Genomic DNA, 18366 nt, shown 5'->3' on the forward strand with positions numbered 1-18366 from the left:
CAGAGCCAGTGACGTCCACTCTTCAGGTGTCCAAAGTAACGACTGATGTCTCTAGTTTCTGAACACGTGCATCTTAGTAACTGGCTCCCTTGAAACAGACAGAGTTATGATTTAAAACAAAATTATATTAAAAAAACCTCATAAATTGTTCTAAATCTAAAGAAGCTACGTTTTGCAGAAAAATGTCATGTCTCTTTGACAACGTTCTGAATTCCAACCTTTCTCATCCTTACTTTGGAAAGGGTGGGAGAAAGGATCACGTTCCAGCCAGCAAGAGGACCACCCGGCCTTTCCCCTGCCTGACTGATAACTGACTCATTATTCACAGTCACAATTCTCAGCCTGCCAAGACCCAAATGTACAACACTGGCCTTTACAACATCTGACAAGATCCCAAAATAAATGATACAACCACAACAAAAAGTAGCAGAGGAAGAAGGTTCCTCCATATTCACATATTCACTCTGCAGAAAGTTTTTCAGTTTTACTTTTGAGAAGTTCCACTGTCAATACCTTAACAATGACATAACAAGCTTAGGTCTCTAGGAAAGTTAATCTGAGCCTCTCAAGAGAAATATTCATCATAATTGTGTGTCACTGAAAAGTATGTTGCAGACTGCAGAAACATATTTCTATCAGAAAGTATATCCCACTTGATACCTTCTTTCTGTCCATCTATCTACTCTCTATATTGCTTAAAATTCTTTTTGTCTTCCAATTTGGAAGCGAATCTCTTGAAAATGTCCACTGATCACGCACATATTTCAAAGAATAATGAAGTCACTTATCACAGAGCCAGAGAAGAGAGCTATCAGGATTATCAGGAAAAACTTCCTGACAGTGAAATCTATCAGATGAAATACTAGCCCCAGAAGGATGATGAAAGTCCTCTGGTCTGAAACACTGCAAAACAAGAGCAGACACAGCAATCAATAAAATACTGTGGAAAACCTGGCTTGGCATAATATGCTGGACTATGCAATATAAACTACCAGGTATTTCCCTCCATGAATTCATTCCAAAAATCTTTATAAGAATTGGCTGAGGATGAGAAACAGTCCCATTTAACTATAAAAATAAAATATAGCAAAGCTATTATCGTAAGTTCTGATTTACTTCTCTGTCCTCAAATTGCTGGCCAGCGGAAGGCCTGTGAATCCATTAAATCCCTTCCAAGCTATGCTTTAATGAAACACTTCGGATTCAAATGATAGAGTGACTTTGCATAGGACTCCTGAACAAAAAATAATTTTACTCATAGTAGCATGGTATCTGTCTTATACAGAGATCAAGAGTGCAACTCTCATGTTCATTTACCATCTCCATTCTTCAAACACATCCTCAGCAAAAATATGCTGTGAACCAAAAGTGTTAAGAAATGACTAAGTCCTGTCACTGAAATGTTTTCATAAAATATCACTTTGGATGTTCAAAACAGAGAAGGTAACATAGGTAACTGTAGGAGAAGTACCTGTATTTACCTATTTGCAACTACGCAAACTGTTGTACTGTGCTGAGGTAATTCACCCTAAATGCCAAGCCATAAGAGGAAAAAAAAATTCCCAAGCCTGAAAAAACAATTTGTTGGGAGGGCAATTTTAAAGCTTTTTTTAAATAATTCAGTCAAACCTGCTCCCACACATAATTCTGCACTAACTCAGTCAAAATTTAGAGCCTCCCTCTGTGCATAGTACAGCTGAGAACAGAAGTTAGTGTTTTATTTTAAATTTACTTAGCCTAGAAAATCTGCTCTAATTTACATTCTTGAGCTATCTTCTTATTTCCATGTATTTAAATGTATAAATCACTGTAAATTGACAGTGAGTTTGTCCGCCTTTCTGTGACAAACAAAAAGCCCGAGTACCCCCTACAGTAAATACCTAGAGGAATTCAGTATTAGGGGCCTGTATGTCTGTCAATAAACAAGAGTAATCCAGGTGCAATTCAGATGCCTAAACATAGTTATCTAGTTCTGTTTGATTTGTTTTAGGGGTATCCTGCCTGGCCTCCTGCTGCCATGCAAGAAGGCTGTGGATTTTCCATAAATTGTATATAATATCTGCTAACCCTTGGCATCTGAATTATCTCTCCCCTAACTATCCAAATTCTACTCTTCCTCAGCCAAAACCCTCACTAATTTCAATGACGGTGATTTCACAGTGGCACTGGGAAAGCAGAACTCCTTTGTCAAAGTAACTCTATCTATAAAGCAGAGAGAAAAACAACCTACGTGCCCAAGAGTGCAAATTAATATTCGTAACACATCTTGGAAGTGCAAAATGTCAAACACGGTGGTCTTCCTTTTCTGTACTTCACCTCCTTTTCAATTAACAAGGGCGTTTATGCTGCTGAATCCCCTTTCCCTCACTGTACTTTCTCTCTCTTGTAACTCACTGATACCCCAAGCTTACACCAGAGCAGAGGTTCAGCCATTACAGCCTTCTCCCTGAATGTCTTTGATCTTGCCCCAATTAAAGCACAAATAATTAGCAAAAAGTATTGTTTACCTGTAATTTTTTCATTTAGGAGGTCAACTTTTACTATATTCAGTAATATGGGCCTGGTTCTCTCCTTGCTAGTGCCAATTTACTACAAAAGGTTCACTACGCCATATCCTCAGCTAGGATAAATAAATATATGGACTGGGGCAAGTCATTTCAGTGGGACTGTTACTGACTTAGAAGGGTAAACTATTATTATTTTTGACTCCCATTTTTGTATCCTTTCCTGCAATACGTTTTAAAAACAAGGAAGGAAAGGACTTTCCTCCTTCGGGGGAAAGAAGAATGACTGCTACTCTCAAGTGTATTTTAGTCACAAAACTAACTCAGCTCTAAATTTTCAAGAGTATAACTGTTCTTTTACTGTATCAGTATCTCTTTTTTCCTCCTTAATGTAACCTATATGTTGTGGTTTTATGTGCTGTTTATCTATATCAATATATATGTCTGTGTATACTTTACGTATTGTGTTAGAAAAAGTGGTAATATTTCCTGTTTAAAACACATCCAGCCCAGCTGATCATTTAAAAACATATATTATTCTGCTATGGTTCAATAGTGCTGTTGACAGAAACCTACATTTGAATACTTTAATGCAGGCAGTTAAATAACAAGGCAAATGTTCACTTGACCATTTCAGCATCCTGCTGAAGACCAAAATCCTCCTTCCTCCAACAGACAATAACCAAAAATAATCTTAAAAAATTTCAAAAAGCCTATGACAGAAATCTTAGGGCAGATCCTCAGCTGATATTAACCAGCAAATTCCTATTAAGAGAGCTAAGCCTTATAATATCTGCCAGGGATCAGGCCCAAGTAGTGTCATTTCACAGTCTTAAGTTGAGAGTTTAGCAGGATATAGGAGGTATAAGATTTTTTTCCAGAAGTTGATAAAGAAAGGTAGGCCTGCTTCTGATGGCTGCAGAAAATCTACATTACCTTTTGCTGAATGCAAACAATGGTACACTTTAGAAATTATATCTGGGAGATAGTTTAGGAATAGCTTTAAGTTTGACAGTAACTAGTAGGAAAATCCTAGTTCAGTGTACAGGAACTTCATGCTTCTTTCTGAATCTTGGCTGCAATGAGCCATACTTTGAACTTAGCTAAAAGAAACAGCATGTATTTGGGTTTATTACTGAAGGAAACAGAGTATTTGTTACAGTTGTTTTTCTGTTTTACTATCAAAGGAAGCACAGATGTGCTTAAATTTCTCCTCGGCATAAGGAAACTACATTAAACACATACATTGGGAACACTTTAAAAGAGCAGGTGATATACTAATAAATCAGAACAGAACTGGTTTGAAAACGTGCTTTTTAACTGCATTCTGGAACAATTCAGCACTAGCAGCTATGAAGATAAGCACTGAAAGAAGCAATGAAATTGTTTAAAGGACACAGTCATCTGACACAACTTCACACAATGTATTCCTCTCACAGCAAATAACATCATAAAGAGATTGCAGCAAGCGGGAACAAATTAATAACCCATCATAAAAAGTCAGATGCCAAGATTTTCAAAAACGCTTGATTTTGGATGTCATAATTAAGACATACCCAAATTAAGGCATCTTCAGGGAAGCCTGATTTTAAAAAGATTGGCAAATATCTACTTTCTTGAAATTAGGCATTTCTGTGTGATTTTATCCTGAATACGGAAAAGCACACAGGTTTAGAAAAACCTTCCCAGTACTTTCTATAAAGAGTTCTGCACAAAACTGGAAGTGAAGTTCCCTGAATTGTTTCTGATTTTCCTGCAGAGCCACTAAATGGCTCTGATCTCTGACAATTATTTTCTCTGTGTCAGTTCCAAATCTGAGAAAGAAGGGTAACAGGCTTTCCTCACCTCCCTGCAAGGTCATCAAACAGCCAACAGCTGCACTTAGCAAACTTTGGTGCCTTTCAAGGAAAGGTGATGAGGTAGAACGAGGGTTCATTCTCTGTTACTGTTTCATAGACTACTATACAATTCAGCCATAGGCAACACACCACAGGAGAAAGAAATCTGTATATCAACAAAAAAATTACTAAAAAATTCCCTTTTCTCTATTTTCTAGAATGAAAAAATGCAACAGAATAAAAACACATCCATTTGAAACAATCTTTAGAAACTGCTTAATAATAAAGGCATCTCACACAAGATCAAACAGTTGCTGTCAGGGAAGTGCCGGTGTTCAAGGACTGTGAGAGTGGCAGGGCGTCAGAGTGCCTCTGTCCTTATCTGCTGCTGCCAGCGAGCTGCTGTGCAAACTTACACTAGTCATCTCCCCTCTTCATGCCTTAGTTTTTGCTCTCTATAAAATGCAGATGAAGTACTTTACATAGCAAATACCACTGAGATCTAAAGACAAAAAATATCCACAAAACAGATTCCCTGTCATTATTTCAAAAATAATCTATTGTCTGCATCCCTCTGTCTGTTTATCTTCATTTAGGGGCTCTGCATGATATTTGATTTCATACTGTATTGAATGAAGGTTACATAGAGATGGCTAGTGAATTTATGATCAAAAGAAAATTGCAATTTTTTTCTCCCAACCAATTCTTTCCAATGATCCAGCAAAACACATCAATAAAAAGCTCTGAATTGACGCTGTTTCCCTATTTCATGCCCTGTTTAAGTTCCCTGGGGATGACAGATTAATTTAATTAGTTTTATTGAACTGCTTAGTTGCTTTTATTGGCAAATCCACTCATACAAAGAAGGCTGCAAATTTCTCTTGGGGTTAGCATTGTCCTATTGGTCCATTTTTTAAATTAAAGTGAATTTACTGTCATTTCTTGTATAGTTTTCTGCTGTGCTTTCTGCTGTTAGGCTCACATTTGTAAAGTGCCTTCACAGGCACTTATGTAGGAAGTTTAAAGTTGTTGTTGTTTTTCCTAAACGTGGTTAACGAAAAAAGGAAGCAGACAGCTACTGTCAAATGGACTGTGAACTAAATACCTTGCCCAGCCTTCACTGGGGAATTAAATTAATCTGATCACAACAACACAGACTCTGGCTCTTGCGTGCCACCTGGAAGCAGGGGAGTGGTCAGTCACTTTCCAGCTTCCTCTGCTTGTCAGCCCGCTAGGCACAAAAGCATCAGAACAGCCCTGCGCGTACAAAATACATATCCACGGTTCAGTTTACTGAGAGATGGGTCTGACCATGGTCCTAGGACCCAAACTCAGTGCCAGGCAGTATGAGGTATTTGAAACAGAGAAAACTGAACAGCTGGAATGACTGAATTTAATCCCAGAGGTTAAATGCCCAGCACCACGGAAAACCTCTGAACCTAAACTTGGATTTGGACAACAATTTTGTTCCTGGAAGCATTTCACTATGCAGCTGCCTGACTTCAGGATCCCACATTTTTAGAAGTGGGAGAAGAGTAATTGCTTGGGCCATTTTTTATTCTTCTCTGTATTTCCTGTAGAAGGCCAAAGGAGATATTTTATGCTCCAGTGAATTTCCCAATCTTCCTCTGAATTTAGAAAAACAAGCAGATGCTGCCTGCTAATTTTGGACCTCATAGTTCTCTCCACCAGATTTCAAACTTTCTTTCTAAGATTTGAAAGAGTGTCCTTGCCCCGTGTGGCAATTTTTAAAAAAGTGGGGATTGGGTCTATTTCAAATGGATTTGGTGCCCAAAGTAGCTCTAGGGAGTGTTTAGTATTGACGAGCCCACTCATTGATCACATCTATACAACTCTGTGGCATCAATTTCTTTGTAAATTCAACTCTTCTGAGGCTTCTTAGGGCTCATGGGACTGACGGGTCAACAGATAAATCCAACTGCACAGTCAAGGCATCACTTTTAAGATTTTTCTTTTGACTTAAACAGCATAGGAGAGTTGTACAACCTTAAAGTAAATGCCAGTCATCTGTTTTATTATCAGATTTTTCAAAGCTAAAAGAACAAACTAACTAAATCCTAACTTGACATAAGCATAAGGGGGTACACTGATTCTAAGAGCAACACAAACGAATGTATTAAAATCAGTGACTAATAAAATGATTCCTCTTGTGAAACGTCCTTGCTCTGGGTTTGCACAAAAGAGATGGTCATTTTTTCCCAGAAACTGAAAGCTTCTGCAAAGCTTTACAGACAGCACGAAAATTTCAGTCCTCTGGTCTTGTGCTCTAACTAGTAAATTATATTACAATAGGTTTGCCAGCCCTTTCACTTATCTACACAGCTTGTTAGTATGATCCCTTCAACAAAAAACAGACTTTAGATGCTGTGCATAGGAAAACCAGGGGACTTACCAGAATTTTAACCTAAGCCTAAGTGTCCATCCACTACAGGATCAATAAAAATGATTAAAATTCTTATCAATTATGTAAGGAGTGCTGACATATTTTTTAAATATTATGCATTTAAAATATATAGGCCATTTTCTGTTGGAATATAAATGTTTTAAATGCTGGCTCAGTTTTTAAATGACATTTAAGTAGGTTTATTCACATCCTATCATTAACAGATCTGGTAGAAGTGAGGTGAAAGCTTCCTATAAGATCTGCCCATCAATAAGTCTATCACTCTGTCACAGCAACAAGCACACTTTAAAACAAGTAGACTCAAAGTAGTTACTTTCATAGGAATACCAAAGTCAGGAAGATTAAATTATATCAAAGATACGGTTTTATGGTTCGACTAAGTTACAATGTATCTGTGTGCTATCTAAACGACACACATATCACTAAATAAATTACACAGATTTTTGAATTACCTTATTTTGTCTCCAAATCTCGTTCTATTAGAGCTAAAAGAACATTTTCTTAACTAACAAGAGGAAGAATAGGATCTCTATTCCTACTCTATAGAGTAGCCAAAGGTAATATCACATAAAGACAACATTATAAAAATGAGATTTTCTTTAACAAGACATTAGCAATCTTTAAAAAGCCCATAAAGTCAGGGATGTGAAAATGCTTTAAAACTCAGTTTCCCATATTTACAAGAATGGGAATATTCTGTCAGTAAAAGATCTTAATGTGCTCACAGGGGGATATTCCAGGCTGACATTCATAGTCTCAAACAGTTCTTTCTAGATATCCCATAATAGTCAATGATGCTTTTTTTTTTTAATACTCGAAGTATGTATTCTTTTCAATTTCACTCTGTGTGAATTTAACAAATGAAGAAAAATTAAACATTAGTTTGGAACTCAGATTCCTATGAGATGCTTGCCAGAATAATGAAGAAACTCCTAGTGCAAATACCCTTGCAATCCCTGACAAGGGAGCTAGTATAAATTTCTGCACAAGTAAAAATCACCTTATATAAACATGGTAGCTTGTGAAATCAGTGGGATCTAGTTAATTATATGTGTTTCTTCTGTTTCCAGTGCTATGATAGCCAAAAATCTGTCAGATGGTGATGACATTCAAGGAATTATTTTAAAGACCTCATACATGTTCACACACAAAACTGAATAGATTTGTTGGTTATCTGTGCATACAAATAGATCTCTCCATATCTATTTATGCACAAGTGCAAACTCTAACACTAATGCCCATCATGCAAAGATGTAGTCTGTGGATCTACACCATTATCAGGTCAAATTCAAAAAGGTATCCTGAAAATGGTCAGATTTTACTTTTTTTTTCCCTTAATATACTGACAATAACCACAAATCTATCCCCACAGTAGATAGCTGAACTCATGACATGAAAATGAAAACTTCTGGAGCCTACTAACAGATAATCTTATTAAGATATCACAGGTTTTTTTCAACTATTTTTGTTGAAAGTCAAATGACTATTTTTCAAATGCAAAATACAGAAACTAAGATTGTGATATTTTTAAAAGTATTTTTGCATTGTTCTGATGCTAAAATGCCTTGTGCTTTAAGTGGAATTTTTGCAGGACATTAGTTTATAAAGCAAACCAGAGCCTTTGGGTATTTCTAAAGGAAAATGAAGTGGGAGGAAAACAACCTGAGTTGTTTTGTTTATACCAGCATTGAAAAGTGCATTTCTAAGCATCTAATTCAGCTAAAACTCCACCTTTTATACACACACTCTTGGTGGCAAATGCTGTAGTGACTATCAAAGCGACTGAACTACATGCTGATGCTTTTTGCAAGTTGCATCATGATGTGCAGCATGCTTTTAAGACAGGAGCTATCCCCAGTGTATCAATCATACATAAAGAAGACCAGAACCTAATTTTCAATCCTCTTATCTCATCCCCCAGTGCCTCCTTTCTTTTCTATTTTTTATTGGGAGTAGAGACAGAAGGCTGCCATAAGATTGTTTCTATGGCAGCTTCCACTCCCCCACTGGTTTTCTGCTCAGTGCCTGTGACTGACACTTACTTCTGCCTGAAGGACAAGGACAGGACAGACTTCTGAGTGCCAATCAATGGAGCGTGCCACATCATGTAATTGGAAAATACAGTGCTTCTAGAATAAAATGAGGATATCATTCTTAGTACAAAGCTGCCGTCAAGAGAATTATAGCTGAGTAATATGTAACTCACATTCATTTTTATGGCATCTGACTTACTGTGGCCAGCAGAAATGAATCTGAGCTACAGAATTTGGGTATCGACCTGAACTTCCTGTAACTCAGCAATGCTCACATCAGTGTTAAGCCCCACCTCTACTGCTTTCATTTCCTCTGCAAAGCATGAGACCTTGTCAGCCTAATCACTCTAATCTGACGTCCCTTCATCCAAGTTATCTGTACAGGCAGCTTGGTGCATACCTCAGCATAGCACAGCAGCCCAGTGTTAATAAACCAATGACAGTATTCAAACTGCACAACCCTAACCTTAGGCCATCTTGTACTGCAATGCACGTTCACTGTGCCACTGTGCTCTTCCTCTTTCGTGGATGCTTCCTCAGAAAAAGGATGCAAGATTTACTTAGGAAGAGCCCACCCTATCCTTCCAGATAGTCTACAATGCCCCACCCTCCTAAACCAAGCAGAATGTGGATCACAAGGATTCATAATTTGCTACGTCAACCACCTCTAGAGCCATACCTTAGCAGTCTGTTAACCAAATTAAGGAAACGTCTCGTTAGGGATTCCACTGCTGATAGGAAAAGGAAAGACATGAGAAGGATTTGCCTAAGGTCACAGAGCAAGTGAGTAGCAGAATGGCAGTAAACAACATTGCTTCTCTTTTTCCTTTCCCTTCTTTCTGCAATTTCTAATGGTATATTCTGGTAGTTACATACCTTTCGAAAGGTAAGTGAATGTATATAGAAACTCTTCATATGACTGCTCATGACTATTAATAAACTGATCAAGGATGCTGTTGTTTAGTAGTTGTTCTTCCATGATCCACAACCTTGATAGTCAAACACGTGTATCTGCTTTATCAGGCTTCTGCAATAAAAAAAGAAAGAGCCATATATTTTTGTAGGCAGAAAACAAATTAACTGAAGAGTCCCTAACTCACACAGATGAGCAATAGAATGTGCAGATTTTTATTCTCTCCTTCTGAAGGCCTGATCTCTCTCATTGGGATTTTACACAATTCCCCCCAAATTCAAGGGAACACAGTTATTTTAAGTGTAAAGGGAGAGACTGGCATCATGCTTGACTAAAATTTATGTTCGCAAGTAGCATGTGGGCCACAGAAGTGCCGACCTCTCTCAGCAGCGTTCCTTCCCCCTCATTTTAAGTTGTTCGGTTTTACAAGCTGTCAATCCCTGCCTTCTTCGCCGAAACAGTGACACCACTCACCAACATGTTGGATTTTACGACTGGGACACCTGTACATTCAGAGTTTGGACTGAATCCACCATTTTGCAGGTGTGCTGCTCACTCTACCGTCAAAGCCACTAAACGCAGGTTTTGGAGGGACACGTTAGATCATGCTGATGTGTGTGTGCTGCGACAGCCCATGAGACAGAGGATTTGATGGAATGAGACAGTCACAGAGGAAAGCATGGATCCCATCTTGCGAAGGGAATAAATACTGAGAGCTGAAGGAACACTGTGGATGCTTTTCTTCACTTGAGAGCTCCACTCTTCAGTCAGTCAGCAACAGCTTTCCAGTTGATCTTAATTACTTCAGCAGACTATAAGGGAAGTAATGGCCCTGAAACAGCTGTCAGTGAAGTATGCTGAAGTGAACATTGCCCAACATTTGTAAAAGCTGTGTAAATGCTGTTGTTAACATTGTTAAATACTTAATAATATTACTCATTTTTGATATATATAGGACCAGGCTACTGGAAGTAGAAAACCCAGGCCAGGGCATGAACACACGTAACTGGCACATTATTAAAACACAGGTGTCACTCACATAGTGGCAGATTAACTAAAAATATGTAAACAACCAGTTTGCACACATTATTCATGATGAAGATGCAAGAATATATTATACACTCAGTGATTGCTTTTCATGTGGCCCCATGTTTCTTGCCTTGATTTATCACAGCATTAAAAAGTGTCTTTTGGGAATGAAAGCTTAATTCTTCGGCAAAACTTCAGATCAACTACACTAAGGAAGGGCTGTCAACCTTATTTAAGACGTTAAGTAAGATCAAACAAGAAATGTTCCGAGCCTAGCAGGAAAAGAAAGCATGATCTCTAATGTCCAAGTCTAATTTTGTTGGACTGCCAGCTCATAAAGAAGGCTAACGTTCTGAACGTTCTGACACAAAAACACATGCACACCCACATGACCTAACGTTTTAAAAGTTTTTTAATGTTTTACTAAAAACAAGCCAGTATTAATCTCTCTGTGGACTGACCAAGCAAAATATCATTTATCAGACACTCAGAGTGGTTTATGCAAATTGTGGTGGTTTCAGAGGGAAGCAATGCCCTTCTTGTCCTCATTATTGCTCAGTTTGAGGTAAATTTCATTATATGAATAACTGTGGTGATTTGTAAGCCCATTGTCAAAGAAAAAAAATATATCCATATATTTAACTAAGAGTAATGGTATTAACAACCTTTTGTTTTTCTTTGGCACCTGGCATGTAGGATCTCCAAGTATTTTATAAACACTACTGAAACAACACAGTAGTCCTGTGAGGAAGAGCAAACAAAAATTATTCTCAATTATAGATGAGAAAACTGAGTCACAGAGAGTTTAAATGACTTACTAACAAATCAGAGGAGGGCTGGCAATACAGCTTAGATTCCTTTACTCTGAAATGTTCTAGTAAGCTAGAAAATTGATAAGCAATTTGGGGGAATATTTGGATCATTAACCAAACACAACACCAGCTTTCTCAATGAATGCTGTGTTTTACAGCCACCTGAACATCAATTTGAGATTAAGTGTCCAGATTAAGGTTTTAGCAAAATGCTACAGCTGAATTTTTACTCAGCTGCCCAGCTTCTACTTTTTACAGAATCTGGGAAACTTCACTTCAGGTTTTAACATCCTCTTCTGGTTAAGCTGTAGGGGAAACACCATGTTTTGACTTCCTATGGTTAGCTAGGATGTGCAGTGCTGAATTCAACTTGACAAAGTGTAGCTGAACTAGATTTGTAAAATCCTGAACATCAGCCTCATAAAAAATGCAGTACTGGATGCCCTTAGAATATAATCTAATATTTAATATCTGAAATCTCATGATGTACTTTAAAGAGAAAGCTATCCCTAAAGGTTGTACATTAATATATTTCTCTGAGCCTATATATTTCCCCCTAGCATGCACTTCAATATACATGCATTGGGAGAAACTTCACCAAAACAGTGCTACTTTTTAAAAAAACAGTTCAGAAAATTCACTACATTTCTGAGCATGGGAAAAGATCACTTTCTCAAAACTGGCAGCTTTTTTGCCAAGGAATGGACCAAATTTTTATCCAAGTCAAAGCACTCTACCCTGAGTAGCTCCCCTACAGTCAATATAGTTATTGCAGGCTAACACTAGTATATGAGATCTGCTATCAGCTATGTCAAAGCATTCATCTTGGTTAAGGAAATAAAATAACATACAATCTATAGGCCACATTTCCTTAATTTTTGTTCTGAAAAGCACAAAGAACACATTGCCAAACATGAGTTCACTTAACTATTCATACTCTGACATATCCTAAATTGGAAAAGAAGGGCGAAAACCCTAATTGTGTTATTGGCATCTGTCTGCTCATTTCATCGCTGTTGCGACTGAAGAGGTGATAGTCCAACGCAGATCTAACCTTCTCTTGCACTGCCATCATGCTCTAATTTATCTCTGCAGAAATCAGGAGACCGCGGATAGGAAGAACAAACTAGATCCTAATAAAAGGTTAGGTTCTATCAGAACATCCATTTACTCATACAACGGAAAGGAGAGACAGAGCTAGAACTATCTGTCCCAACTATTTTCAATTACTTTGAAGAACTGCAGGGTGCTATTTTGTCAGTCTAGATGAAAGCAAGCACAGAGATTGGTATTTGGAGAACATCTACTATTCCTGAAGCTGAACATATGCTTAGGCTGAATGGTACTAGAGATGCGTTCAGCAACTTATCTCAGCCTAGTAAGGTTTTTGCATTTTTGATTTTCTTCTGTTTCCCACCTACTTTATTCCTGAGCCTATCTTCAGTGAACACCACACTCTGTCAGCTGCAGAGAAGCTTTGTGACATGAACAACTGAAACCAGTGTGACCAGAAGACTCTCACCTTTGCTAGGGAGCTCCATGAAAGTAAAAGGCTACAGCAATCATCTAGTTCACAGCATCAGGGCAATGACTTCTTTGAACTTTTACAAAAGGAAAAAAATCTAGGTTTAATTTACAATAATGGATTAGAATCACCGATAACCTATGAAATGGACACAACCATACCTCTAAGAATGAAATCACTGTGTTGTTCTGCCAGGGAGTAACTACCGCTGAAATCGAGACCTTACCTTCTTTCTCCCAAGAGGTATCAAAGTAACTCAGAGTTTTCAAGGAAAGTAAGGCAGGGATATCTGATCCTTTCCCTGTGTTGGCTCTGAATAGTTTTAGAGTCAAATATCAGTAAATGATCCATTCAAGCAGCAACTATACTTTCTTCTTTTTGCATTTAAATCCTGCTCATCCATCCAAATAACTGTAATGAGGTTTCTTGAGGCGATCATTCATTAAGCTTTGCTGATCATCAGCAGATTGTGCAAAATCAATTTTATTTCCCAAAATGCAGTCATCTTCCCAGCAGTTTAAGCCAAACCAGAAATCTCTGCACTGAATCACAGAGGCAGGTCAACTGAGTATTAGCATGATTTCAATTACACAGTTATTAATTCTATTAAACAATGAGAAATGTGGTGGAACATTGGCTTCCTGTTTTACACTGCATTTTTGAGTGCTTTATAATGTTTCTTTTAAATAGAATATAGGTAATGAAAGCAAAATCAAGGTTTTGAATTTTTAAACTGAAAGAGCAGTAAGCTACCCATCTCTACAAACTCACCAAAATCTTACATAATAGTATTATTCATTAAAAAAAAAAACCACTAAGATTTCTGTCATAGGTTAAAGTCAGGTTTCCATACTATGAACTTGTTCTACTAAAAGTCATTCTCAGTAAAATATAAGGTTATTCAGAAATATTTCTTTTGAGATCACTATGTTGGTGCATGTAAAAGATTACTAAATACACCTGGTGTTCCCAAGACTTTGTAATCTGTGTCTGTGTAAGTTAGATTCAACACAACTACATTATTGTGACATCTTACACTGTGCTACCACTTGACAATGCCTGATCCTTTTCTCTACACAGCCAGTACAGAGACTATACCTGTCACAACTACTTTTTTCAAAGGAGTCTTTAATATCTCAGATCAAACTAACATCACATAAAAGCAACCCTACTCTTACAACCCACAATACCACACTAGCAACAAATATTTCTTTAACAACTCTCATCCACAGAGTTTTCACTTTGGTCTGAACCAGAAATACCTTGATTGTAGGGACTCTTTTGGCCTGACTAGTTCAGCAGCATAAAAGAAAGTAAGCTATCACCAGTGATGCGGAGGGTGGATAAAGGCAATGCAGAAATGACCTCTGCACGTTGACCACTTGTGCAGTTAGGCAATACAGCATGGGTATAGGCGAGTCCTAAGTATGCAATAACTTCTCAGGAGACGAAGTATAGAACCATCGCCCTCCAGGGATGATGAGAAAGCAGACTGTGATTCAGGACATTACGGTTGCCTTCCCAGCCCAGTCAAAGAGCTACGTAACAGCATGCTCTCTCTTACGAACAGCATCCCAATCTGCCCACCAGACAGCAGTACCAAAAAGATCATCTCATCTATCATTTGCAATATATATACCCATGTATTTGTCTACAACTTGCTCAAGGAGGCTCGTTTAATACACAAATGCAGCACTACAAATGAGTGTCCTAGGACCTAGACTGTTATCGACCAAAGTAAACTCAGTCTGAAGAGCAGGGATTAGAGTTTCTGGAGGAAAAGTATCTGATCTCTAACCTTGGTTGTCTTACTAGCATTTAACATATTAGTAAGTCAACGAGACGCTAGATGAGTACTTTCTACAATATTACAGCAATAAAAAATGAGGTAGCACCATACTTCTGTGCAAAAGGAGTAAATTTACATCAAAAGATTGTGAAATCAGAATCATTTTAAGCCTATCTAAGTGCCGGCTGCTTTTGAAAAAGGCAGCACCACCCTCCTTCTCTCTCCATCCCCTGACAATTAATTCCCCTCCCTTGTGCCAGACAAAATAACAACCCATCTAAAAACTGAAACCAAACTGAGCAAATAGGTATGTCCTGTTTTAAATACATGTGTTTTCTGATCTGCTGTACAGCCACAAGATCACTAGTGCCTGCAGAAGGGGACAGTGGGAACATGCAGTGGTAGCAAGGGAAAGATGCAGGACTGCCCTTTTTGGCAGCAGGTCGTATCTGTTTATGCAACTGTGAAAGCAGATCTTCATCAGAAACACCGCTCGCAAATGGCCCAGAAAGCCATGCTTCTTCCACGTTAGCAAAAGCAATGGTTACCAGGGCACACATACCTGCACTATCGCTACAGCTGCAGCTGTGCGGCTCTTCAGCCACCATCGAGAAAAGAGGTATACAAAGCTGGAACTCAGACTAGGTGGCAGCCTGTCTTTAGTAAATGTTTTTTGTTGAGTATGAACAAACATCCCACGATGGCACTTTGGAAGTGGGCCAAGTAAAAGGAGCAAGCCAAGGAGTGCCTGACTGCCTTGAGCAAGGAGTTAATGTCCCCTGTGGGGCAGCACTGAAAGTGCCACCTTCTAGCAGGCAGGTAACTCTCTTTCCTGGCAGTGTTCCCACTTGTTGTCCTGACATCTGCAAAGCTACAGCTGCAAAAGCAAAGCCTCCCTGCTCTACAATCCTGCCCTACTTCTCTCCCTTTTCTTCCCCCCTGCCCACCACCTGCAACTCGACAGCAGCTCCTAGAGCTAACCTTGCAGCAGAAAGCTCTGGTTACGAGCAGGTGCGGGTCAACTGAACTACAGAACAAAGTAAAAGAAAAAGATGTTTCAATTACAAAGGAGAAAAACTTTCAAATGATGTTTCTTGCAGCATCTCTCAATTCAGTGTGATCTGCAACGGCTAAAGGCCTAATTCTAATCCTGTTTAAATCAACTGGATGTTTGCCACTACCTTCAGCAGGAGAAGGTCTTAAGGGCACACACTTAATGCATCAGCAATTTGCTTGAATAGGAGCTGCATCTGCTTACATAAGTGCATTACTGAGCCTCAAAGCTGACCTTTTTGATGGTCAAAAACATGTGCCTTTCATGCAAAACTAGCATGGGCTTTTAAGGGATATATCTAAGGGCTTTAATTGCCAGCAAGTGCATCGATCCTGTTTGATTTCAGTGCTATTAGCTCAGTCCTGTGCATGATCAGACAGTTGTTTTTGATGAATTTCTAATTGCTTCAAGAGTACTGCTCACTTTAAAGACCACCTGGAGGCCTATGACAAGGGTAACATTTCCTGTGCACCAAACACTGTTCTGAAACACAGTAGCCACTGTCCCCTGGACTGTGATCTTCCTGGCTTTTACAGTCAAAGTACAGCTGGATTTAATCAGCTGTTTTAGATGAGGCCTCCGAATAAAACCCAGTCACTCACAGGTTAAATACTGTATACTGATGTTTTTAGATGAGACAGAAAATTGAGGACTCTAGGACTCCTTGTGCCATTTTTTCACAGGTTTCAGCCCATAGGTCTTGGCTAAATTTCCAGCAGAGCATTTGCATTCTGGCTGGCTAAACTTACGCAAACAAGCAAGATGGCCTTCCCTTTCTCTGCCTAACTGGAGTGTATTATTGCAATCCGCTGTGAGCCAGCTAAGTCCCATCTCAGAGATGACTCTGCTTTACTGGCAGAAAATATGCTGAAAAGCCTGGAAATATCTGAATGCAATGTGGAATGATTTGGAATGAAGACGATTTAAATCACGTATTATTTTTAGTAATTAACGGTAGAAGAAAATCAAGTGAAACAAAGCATTTCCATGACAGTGAGCAATCTGTTGGAAACAGACTACCTATGTCAATGTTATTAAAATCAAATTTGTAAAGAAAAAGTCTATTTATACATTTTTGCATGGGTTCACTGCCAAATAAATTCAAGATGCAAATCCTAGGTGTTATTGCTATAAACTGGACAGTTCTGAACATGATTCTTCTGCCTTGTAGATACATGATTCCAAAGCTACTTGCTGCAGATCCTCCAAAGCAGTTTGTCACTGACAGTTATAGAAGACCAGCTTGGAGAGACCATTTCCTCACCCAAAACTGACATGCTGTTGCCAAGAAACTTTAATTTCTCTGTCCTCTCATCCAAAGTAATTGGAAAAAGAATTTCTAAAGATAAGACATGTTAACTGGCAGAAGGAGAATAAAACAAATCTAAAATATTAAATGAGACACAAGGGGGGAGAAATTTTTCTTTTAAACATTTCTATGTCTATGTCTTCTGCCAGTAGATCTTTTGATCATACACTCTAACAAGGATCAGACTATGTCAAGCGCTTGGATAGGAAGCTGCCAAATATCATCTAGGCACTACTAGAAATAGAAATAAACCTGATCTGAACATCCTTAAATTTGGTGGAAGTTCTTTAGCTCTGAACACTGCAATAGAGTCTACTTTTATCCTTGCATTGGTAATAAAGTAATAGGTCCAAATGAATGTTACAGGACACAGTGCCTAGAAGCTATTGTATTTCAGATGAGACACTTCACCACATCCTATCTACATTACAGTTTTTAAAGGTCTCAAGACAATTTCCACAAACATTCAGTATGTTTGCTTTCCTTTACTGATCAAATTTCATTTCAAGATCTTCCTATTTATATTCTCACTGCAGTTTCAAATGGGAGATGAGATCTTTCTAAAATACTATGCAGCAGATGTTGTAATTCAAAGGTCGGCGAAGTAAGGCCAGGACACCAAAACCAGGGAGCTATGAAAAGCGAGTTGTTTTCCAGCTTCTTCCATTTATTTGGTGTGCTATGTTATGTAACTGAATTATCCTCTGTGCCCCGCACTGCTAGCTGTCGAAAGCATGTTTCCAGAGGACTTAAGAGTCTAATTATTTTTGAGGAAAAAAGCTCTGTGAAACTGATGAAAAGAGAAGTAATACTTTGCACCTTTCTGTGGCATTTTTCAGGTCCAATCACAAGGCCACTGAAGTAAGAAAAAAAAACACTTCTAATGACTTCAGTGGACTTCGGATTAGACTTTCAGTCAGCCCTTGCTCATTGGGTCACATGCATTTGTCATTTCCTTTGCTCTGTTTCAATGTCACAATCTACTTATCAGTGAGAATTTCTGGGGAAAGCAGTACAGCAATCTGTACAGCATGGGTTTATTTTTCTTTACTAGATACTGGAATTATTTTTTCTTTGAACTCAAAAATTACTTTAGGTTTTATTTTTATATTACAGTGGCACTGAAAAATCCCAA

The 18366-nt window shown here is 38.3% G+C and overlaps 2 protein-coding genes across 8 annotated transcripts in view; one reads left to right on the forward strand and one right to left on the reverse strand.

Annotated features, from left to right (window-relative positions):
* RAG2 (recombination activating 2) overlaps positions 1-18366 on the forward strand; it is a 169503-nt gene that overhangs the window by 144842 nt on the left and 6295 nt on the right. The gene's annotated exons all lie outside the window — the stretch shown is intronic.
* IFTAP (intraflagellar transport associated protein) overlaps positions 1-18366 on the reverse strand; it is a 43747-nt gene that overhangs the window by 21965 nt on the left and 3416 nt on the right. For 2 of the 7 annotated variants that reach the window (XM_064512769.1, XM_064512771.1), the window contains exons 3-5: positions 9677-9827; positions 9480-9531; positions 8810-8896 (exon numbers count right to left, since the gene is read on the reverse strand). In XM_064512769.1, coding sequence (XP_064368839.1) covers positions 8810-8896; positions 9480-9531; positions 9677-9779 — 242 coding nt within the window. In that variant the 5' untranslated portion in view covers positions 9780-9827. Of the gene's footprint in view, positions 1-8809; positions 8897-9479; positions 9532-9676; positions 9828-13076; positions 13156-18366 lie in introns of those variants that run through there. The other 5 variants (XM_064512770.1, XM_064512774.1, XM_064512772.1 and 2 more) reach the window with 5 other exon arrangements.

The sequence above is a fragment of the Dromaius novaehollandiae genome, chromosome 5, assembly GCF_036370855.1.
Source record: "Dromaius novaehollandiae isolate bDroNov1 chromosome 5, bDroNov1.hap1, whole genome shotgun sequence".
NCBI classification, from domain to species: domain Eukaryota; kingdom Metazoa; phylum Chordata; class Aves; order Casuariiformes; family Dromaiidae; genus Dromaius; species Dromaius novaehollandiae.